Genomic DNA, 9,941 nt, shown 5'->3' with positions numbered 1-9,941 from the left:
TTAAATGATTTCAAATTCAAATATGAGAAACTACTAAAGATATTTAAAATGTTTTGTAAATAAATCTTTTATCACACATTAATTAACTCTTTTTCAAGCATGTTATTTTAATCATTCACTCAAGTAAGATTCCTCCTTATCAAAAATACATCTAATACTGAAGTTTTCTATCAGCGAATTTGATTTGTTCCACTGTTTACATGCACATATATATGCTATTTTTTCTCTGCTTGGCTAGAGTAGCTTCTTGAAAAAATTTAATTATTTCTTTTCAGCTCAAATGTAACGAATTGTTCAACTTCCTATTTGGATTGATTTGTTTAACTTTGACTCAGATGTTGAGTAATGCAGTGATCGCGAATGACCTTGACTCTGTGACAGGAGAGTTTTACCGCCTCTGTGGACAGGACCTTCCGCTGGGTCTTCAGAGTCTCTGTGGGTCTAGATATGCCAGTACACGGAAGAAAAGAGATACAGGTAACAAAAGGTAGACATTGGTTATAAGGAGAGAGCATATTTGATATAATATTCAAATTACAATGAAATGTTCACGAAATTTGAGACTCTAAAAGAATTTCATTATTGAATATTTTATTAAAACATTTCTTGCGAGATTAAAAAAAAAGAATTTTTGAAGAAATTTTCATCTCTTAATGTTACTTATCACAATTGAATGAATTTGTATTCACTGGGTTATCTTAATGAACTGTTAAAGATGACTCACAAATGTTTTGAAGTTATTTATCAAATCATAAATGAAACCTAGGATCTGTGCTTTAATTTAAATTATTGTTTTGATAACGTATTTTGTCAATAGCATGTACCTTGCTTCAAATCTTCCTATTTAGCTCGTGATTTCCTTTCAAGTAGAAAATTCCCCAAAATCGTATGTCAAATACTTTTTATGTATTCTTATGCTTATAGGCAAGGTCACCGCGGCTTGTTTTTGATAATTTTTTATAAGTCAAATAAAACACTTTCATACAGATGAATAATGTCATTTTTTAAAATGACGATAAATGTGAAAAGTTGAAGGGGATCATCATTTGATTAGCAGTTACGTAAAATATGATAATGTCTGATCCCCCAAAACTGACTAGAAAAAAGTATCTGTTAGACAAGACAATCAAAACATCACATGAAAAAGTAAGCAAAAAGATGGCACATCAAAACAAAATAGGCCAAGGATAGTAATGAAACAAAATACATAAAAACAATATAAACAAATCGAGTCAGAGCTATCAAATATATTATTTTACATGACACATTAATACCCATTTTAAGGGGTAGGATAAGTCAAATACTTTTTATATTCCTATGAAATTGAATTTGAATTACCATACGTATTCTGCCTTTGTAAACTTATAAATAAAACCATATGAAATATGAAGACAATGAACAGATTTCAGGTTCAAAGTTCATTCAAAAAATTCTACGAGAAAACATCAAAGATCTAAGGATATACATCCCTGCCTAAACGCATTCGTTAGATGATAACAATGCAGAGTGTATTTAATGGTTAAACTATAAAAATGTTTGTAGACAAGGTCATGGTATCGACCCGTGTTCTTGTGGATTAATTACTTTAAACCTTTGTTTATATTTTATTGCAGTAACTTATTTATCTATGTTGTTTGTAATTACTGCGCTGACCTATATCTACTATAAAAAAAAATTGAAATTATTGCGGGTGATAAGTATGCTATTAGTTTGACAATTAAAAAGTATTACGTTATTATTCTCGCCACTGAGTCCTGTATAGGAAAAAAAATCCAAATATGAAATAGATACAAACGGTGTCGATTGATTACACTGGATATATCAGTGACATATAAAGGAAAGTAACTTTTGTTATTGAATTATTCGTTGTCAATTAATTGAAATGTCAAGTTGAAGGCAACTATGAACAGTAAATGTTTTTCTTCTTCTCATGTAGAAGTTCTTGAATAAATTCTTCTTCATTTAAATACAAAAATATATTTACCTATAACGGGCCACAATTGGTGGTCATGGAATTCCATATTCCAACAGGCTGTTGGAAGACCTGATCTAAAAAGAAAACCACATAGATATTTTCAATCAGAAACTGGAGCATCTTTTAATATTAACCACAGAATACATGTTGTACAATCAGAATGGTTTTAACAAAATAATTTTGCAATGACCAATGACAAAGTAAGAGTATTTCGAATTTCATTTTTATTGAATAAGCAACTGTTTATGATGTCTTAAAGCTTGGACGTCTGGTTGTATAAAATGTTGAAAAGTCGTACGTGATATTGATTTTTGTAAACTTCCCATAACGTTTCTTTTAAATATCCACATCTAATTTACAAATATATACATCTCGAACATATATTGTGTACAATACTCCTGGAGCTTCTCATTCAATGCTGTTAAGATTTCGGTGAAGAGTAAAAAGGGCTTTTTAGAACATTAATTTAACCCACTATTTGTTTTTTATAGGGATTTTGGAACCAAGTGGGGTATGAAAAATCAAATTCATTTTGATTGTTTGGAATTTTATAAAAATATTTAAAACTGAAATATGGTTTTAAAGAATTTTCTCCTTAAAAAGGGTTCTACGAATAAAGTTGGATTACCAATAGCAGAATTTTATCCTAAGCCCTATAAAATAGAATCCAAATAATGAGCCTTACAAACAAAATAGACAATTTTGTTCACTGAGTTTGTGTAACAACTTTCAAACAATTAAATTTGGTTCGAGGAAATTCACAATACAATTTTGAAAGAGGCACCATTGCTTATCATAATTATTAACGTAATGCTTACTCTATTTACTGTTATGCAAAGGAAAATCAGAGTAAAAGAAAAAATGCACTTCCACCTTATACCCATTGATCACCCCAAAGGATCAGTTGAAAATTTTATCATAAAATGGTTGATTAAAACATTAATAACAGTGTAACCCCCCCTTCTGACCCAGGGGGCATAAAAAAAACCACTTTGCTAGATGCACCTCTTTTCATCATAAATGTATATACTTGGATCATTGGCATAAAACACAGAAGCAAAGGAAAATATTTTCAAAGAATTAATGTATTTTTACTATATAATCAATAGAGCCCCACCCTAACACCAGAACCCCTAACCCTGGGGCCATAAAATTCACAATTTTGGAAGAGGCACTCTTGCTCATTATAACTATTTACTTAGTTTATTTAATACCCAGAAGAAAAAGAAGATTTTCAAAATCATTTTCACTATATAATCATGCCCTAACACCAGAACCCCTGACCCTGGGGCCACAAAATTCACAATTTTAGAAGAGGCACTCTTGCTCATCATAATGATGTGCATAGTTAGTTTATTTAATACCAAGGAGCAGAGAAGAAAATTTAAAAAGAAATAAAGCATTTTCATTATATGATAAATTCAACACCAGAACCCTGACCCTGGGGCCATAAAATTCACAATTTTATAGTCTTGCTCATCTAATTATGTAAATTTATTTAAAAAGCAAGAAAAAGATTTTCAAAGAATAAATGCATTTTCACTATATTAAATAACCCCGCCCTAACACCAGAACTCCTGACCCTGGGGCCATGAAATTCACAATTTTGGAAAAAGCACTCTTGCTTATCATAACTATGTGCTTAGTTAGTTTATTTAATACTCAGAGGTAGAGAAGAAGATTTTCAAAGAATAATGCATTTTTACTACATAATCAATGGAGCCCCGCCCTAACACCAGAACCCTGACCCTGGGGCCATAAAATTCACAATTTTGGATAAGGCACTCTTGCTCATCATAACTATGTGCTTAGTTAGTTTATTTAATACCCAGAAGCAGAGAAGAAGATTTTCAAAGAATAAATGCATTTTCTCTATATAATCAATAGAGCCCCGCCCAAACACCAGAACCCCTGACCCTGGGGCCATAAAATTCACAATTTTATAGGAGGCACTCTTGCTCATCATAACTATGTACTTAATTAGTTTATTTAATACCCAGGAGCAGAGAAGAAGATTTTCAAAGAAATAATACATTTTCACTATATAATCTATATAGCCCCGCCCTAGCACTAGAACCCCTGACCCTGGAGCCATGAATTTCACAATTTTGGTTTAGGACGCAATGCTCATTATATTCATGCATACAGTTTGCCTGCTTGATGTCCAGGAGTAAAAAAGAATATTTTTAAAGATTGCAATAATTTTAGAAACACATCATAAATTCACAATTTTTCTTCAAACTTACCCATAGATGCTGTATACCAAATTTGGTTGAAATTGGTTCAGTGGTTTCAGAGAAGAAGCTGAAAATGTTCAAATGTTAACACACGACACACGACGACGGACGACGACGGACGAAAACGGATAGCAATAGGTCACCTGAGTTACTCAGGTGACCTAAAAAGACAATTTTGTTTCTGCTTTGTCATCGAGGACAAGTGCATACTGATTGTGTAATCTATCTCAACTGTTATACAATTGAAAGAATCCAATTATTGACTATCAGTTTTTTCCTAAATCTTCACTGTACAACACGTTTGAGAAGCAGTGTAAAGCAGATGCAACTCTAAGATAATTCAAAATCACAAACGTTAACCAAAAATCAATGATATCAAGATGCACAACTTTTCAACACTTAATACAACTATTCCAAACGATATATTCAAGTCCAAGTATTCTACTTCATAGTCGATATCCTTTTGAAAAAAAACACTGTACACCAAACGGTTGATATTGAACGTTGCTTAAGTTTCTAATTGACAAAATCTGTGAAAATTTTCTAACAATATGTCGGAATTCCATTCTCTAAGACTGGAATCTGTAATAACTATCATCAAACCTTATTTGTATTTATATGTAGCAGAATCCATTTAAAAAAGACGCATTTAAAATTTACTTCTCAATATTCTTTAATAGAAAATTACTCTCTCTCTCTCTCTCTCTCTCGTATTTTTGCTAAGTAGCAATATATCTTAATTGCTTTGTCGAGAATAAGTGAAATCTCTCGTCGCAGATAAGGAAGCTAGCTAGGTATTTGAAATAACACATATATTTTCCTTCATTCCCTGGGAGAGAGTAGAGGAGAAGTAGATGATTCAAATGAATTTTTTGCTGTAGTTATTTGTTTATGCAAAGTTTTCTATCTTTTTCTACTTTTATCCCTAGCCTTCAGTATAAGGGTATAAATACATATAGTTTATCAAATTCTAAGAAATTCAAAAATATAAACTATGTCATAAACTTAATATAATTTCTTTTTATTGAAATAAGTCCCTAGCCTTTCGGGAACACATAGCGTCTGTCGATGTTATTTGTACAAAGCTAATATTATCAAGCTTAGACAAAGAAGACACTTCGCAATGGCCTCGAGGAAGCGTTCTTAAACGCAATGAACGATGAACGAGATTCATTTCATTTTGTTCTGTTAAAATTTGCTGTCATTTTTTATGATATATATCTTTTTTATATAAAAATATACTATGAGCATATATATATATATATATATATATATATATATATATATATATATATATATATATATATATATATATATATATATATATATATATATATATATATATATAAAAATTTTATTGCAAATTTTACAACATATTAAAAGACTGCCAATATTGAGACTCATGTTCTCAGTTATGTGACTTTGGTGTGAATCGATTTAACTTGGGTAGTCAAGTTAATCAAAGTGGGGAAAAAATGAAGATAACGAACAAGTGATACATCTTAGAAAATTATAACAATGCAAATTTGTAATGAGGGCATAAAACTTAGACTCCTGGAAATTCCAGAGATAGGATGAGGTGCCTAGGGGGAAGCAAGCATCCCCAGTTGACTGGTCACACTCGCTGTGATTCCCTTGTATTGATCAGGTAGATGGAACTTTCCAAAGTAAAATTCAGTATAAAACCAAAGGTCTTACAATTTGTAATCAAACAAGTCAGCCAATATATATATATATATATATATATATATATATATATATATATATATATATCTCTCATTTTAAAAAATGATCGTATATATATATATATATATATATATGGAAAATTGCTACATAAATGAAGAAAGTTGTAGATGGAAAAGTTGAAGAATATCTCGTCTGTAATACGTTTTATTTGCTAGATGGCCTTTATTGTCTATAGTCAGTGAAACATCCATTATAAATAGATATTGAACATAACTAATGTTCGAACTGAAGTCCACAAAAAGTGTTTTTCTCTGCTCATGCAAATGTATGTTTTGAATAAGGTCTGCTTTATATGAATATAAAAATAAAATTTGCTTACAGAGAAGCACAGTTAGTTTATAGAGAAGCACAATTAGTGTCCATCGGAATTCATTGTTCCAAAATTTAGTCTCTGAAGACTAAATAAATATTTTTAATGAGGAACCGTAGCATCCCTTTATATCAAGTTCAGAGAACTCGTGTGTACTCTGAAGGATTTCATAAGTTATTTTTCTGATGACCAATCACAAGATGTAAAAAATTACTGAATTACTTTTCTATTGGCGATGTGGTTGTCTGTGATATATAAAAAATAGACTTGAATTTATCTTGATTATTTTTACTTGAAAAAGACGTAAATGGTATTCTAACAACCAAGTTCTATGATAAATGTGATGACTTTAACTTTTCTATCGCCAACTTTCCTTACTTATACAGCAATATACCTGCATACGGAGTTTACATATCTCAGTTGATTCGATACGCAAGAGATACAATGACCTTATCAGCAAATACAATTTATCATTGAGTCAAATGCTGACTGATGTTTTTCATACTAAATTAGTCCATTATTTATGCACTGAATTGACGACGGATTTTCCCGTTATTTCCCGATCATGTCAAGGGGCAATTGACTATATCGTATAATTCCACCTCTGATAAAGGTCTGTTTTTGCTCTGCTCCTAATATTGTTTTATGGAATAACACCGTTCATTATCTCTATGTTTCATTGTTAAGTGAACGAGTAAAAAAATTGTAAAAAAGTTCTTTGCAATAAAAAAATATTTATTTTTAGCAAATTTATATGCATATTGTAGGATATTCAGTATTTATTCAAATAAAATAACAGATATATAATGAATAAAAAAAATCAAAGGAATATATAAAAAAAAATGAAATGACAAATACTGTATACTTTTCGGTGTGCCTTTCCGTCATTTGGGCGAACTTAAAAAGGGGCGAATAGTAACATAATAAACAGTATAATTTCTTTAACAAAACTGTAACTGGAAAAAACGGGACAAAATTGTTTGCAAGTGTGAAAGGACGAAAATATCACGAGGCGAAAATAACCCTGTATACAGTATGGGCAGAATCCTGTAATTAGAATTAACCGTAAATTATCAGTTATCTTTATTTTATTTATAAAAGACTCTATTTTAAAGTATCTCTTTTTACTCTTTTCTATGAAACATTTAAAATATCTTTTAAGGATATCCGATCCTCAGCCAGGAAGGAATACTCCAAAAATTAATATTTTTAAATTAATAATGAATCAATATGAAGCTTGAAAATGAATTTTTTTCAAGCAACCACATTCATTTTATTAATCTTTATATGATTCAAGGTTTTTGGAAGTCTTAGAAAAGGTCTTATAAAAAGTCGACATTTGTACACTTTTAAAGAGAAAAAATTAATATAGATTTAGAGAATTGACTTCCTATGTATTATATAATAAATGATGGAAATAGAGCATATAGAATACAAAATAAGTATAAAAATCATGACAATTTCTCTGAATGTCTGGATACCTGGATACCTATTGTTTTTTAACCTAGAATATATTTGTTGATCAATTTGCAATTAGAAAATGCATAGCTGAAATTCCTATTTTGCTTTTTCTAAATATATATCTGAGATTTGACAATTTTCCCTATATAACATGATTAACGTTAATGTTTAACTTTAAAGAAATACTGTGGGTAAATTTACCTATCTTTTTGGATTCAGAGATATTTTTATGTTTAATTTCGATTACTTAACTGCTAATTTTATTGTGTTTCAGAAAAATATCTCTTTAAACTCAATATGCCAATATAACATACTATATTAATTTATCGAAACTTGCAAAAACAAATACTTTGTACGATAAAACAAGGTGTACTTAGATGATATTAATGTAATCGTATCATTTCCTCAGCAGGTCTTCGTGGGAAAACATTGCAGAATTATTTAATTCGTAAACGCCAAACTAACGACGGCATAGTAGAAACGTGCTGCCACTCACAGTTTGGGTGTTCTTTAGAGACTTTATCCGACTTTTGTGAGGATGGTTCAGTTTATGTGAGTATATTTTAGGTATCCTACGTAGTTATATTATATAAAATGTAGCGCTATAAACTGATTTCCTGGAGAGGAAAACAAGTGTTGAAATAGGATCAATGCTGACAACATGATTGTGTGTGTTAGCTTATACACTGAAAGGTGAATATACCTAACATCAGTTGTGAAATTTGCTATCATTCTTTAATGTCACATGAATACTAAGAAACATCATGAGCTTAAACCTTGAAATGAAAGTGATATGTTATTTTTTTCTGGGTTAAGGGTAGTCAAATTGCAACTTTCAATACAAATATTAGGTGGGAGCTTAGACACTTATTTCAGTGGAATTAAGATAATACTTTTCTAGATGAAAAGATTCAAGAGTTTTCATACTAATGCCAAAACAAAATGATAGGTAAGGGATTCCATACAAGAGATTTTAAACCATCATCAACTGACAGAATAATAAAAGCTTTAACAAAAACAGCAATGGTTGAAACCTAATGATCCGTTAATTTGTAGAGAGACACGTTCCTGATCACCCACGGGCACCTGCGTGTAGTTGTCATGGAGAGACCACCACATAGATCTACAACATCATATACTCCAGCCACGGTGCCTGTCAGGCCTACACGGCCAAGCATCACGAGACTGCGGGGAAGACCCAGGCATCGAGATCGGGTTCGGAGTCACATGATTCGACCCTACATAGCAGTCACCAGGAGGCCGCACGACTTCTCTAGGATATTAAATTACCTACAGCCTTTGGTTGATCATAGATATAAATGATAAGACGTAAAGGTGTATCAAATAATCTAGTTAAGTTAAAATAAAATATATATGTTAAAAAATTCTATCATATGTTTATTTCTTCTTTATTATCGGCCGAAAAACTCTTTTCAAAACAAAAAACATTAAAGCAAGTAAAAACAAAGAAAGCCAGATAAAGTTGCAAACAAGTAAGATATAAAATTCTTTTTTTTTGGAAGAGTTTTATTATATTTTGGTGATTGTTGTGTTATTCAAGTGAATAATACGAAACCTACACTATTTTCTTTAAAAGTAAATACAATCAAACTTGAAAGAGGAAAATTGTAATCAATATATTACATGTATAAGACACAAAAGTAAAATCTTTAAACATTTTATTATAATAACTTTGGATTTGGGAAAAATTTAATCTCAAAAGCGGAAAATACATCCAAACACCTTTCGGATTAGATGTCAGATGCCTTAGTTAATCCTTCTAAAACTATCCTTCTTCAAAAATAAACAGTATCTCTCTAAAAATTTTGATTTTTAAAAAGTTTATTTTAGTTTGAAAATTTTGATTCATCAAAAAAAGGCTCGAAGCAAGATTTGTGAATTGAATTTAATGAGAGTATAGCAACACATCATTTACTGCAATTCATTTACTGCAGTTTCATTTAATATATAATTTGTATTCATCAATGAAATGTTTTGATAATTCGGGGATGTGTTGTAATACACATGCATATCAAGAATAAAGTTGTTATTACGGATATAACAATTACAGTTAAAGAAATCTTTTTTAAATATTGTATAATTCAAATAATTGGATAGTTTATCTATAAATATTATAAAATCTAATAATATTTTAAAGCTTTATTTCAATGGGAAAAAATGTATACACCGCTTCAAAGTTGAAAGGAGCTGT

General features: G+C 30.3%; 1 protein-coding gene across 1 annotated transcript; it reads left to right on the top strand.

Moving 5' to 3' along the window:
* Window positions 1-257: 257 nt before the first annotated feature.
* LOC134281735 (uncharacterized) lies at window positions 258-9,117 on the top strand (the record flags this gene model as incomplete). The annotated part of the gene is made up of 3 exons (XM_062764167.1): window positions 258-477; window positions 8,139-8,281; window positions 8,786-9,117. Coding segments are annotated over 3 exons (630 nt in total), but the record flags the coding sequence as incomplete, so codon positions are not given.
* Between the last annotated feature and the right edge of the window lie 824 nt (window positions 9,118-9,941).

The sequence above is a fragment of the Saccostrea cucullata genome, unplaced genomic scaffold (assembly GCF_032062105.1).
Source record: "Saccostrea cucullata isolate Sc308-1 unplaced genomic scaffold, CSIRO_AGI_Scuc_v1 ctg1124, whole genome shotgun sequence".
Lineage (NCBI taxonomy): Eukaryota > Metazoa > Mollusca > Bivalvia > Ostreida > Ostreidae > Saccostrea > Saccostrea cuccullata.
The sequence above is the reverse complement of the archived record's forward strand: the minus strand, read 5'-3'. Positions and strand labels throughout refer to the sequence as shown.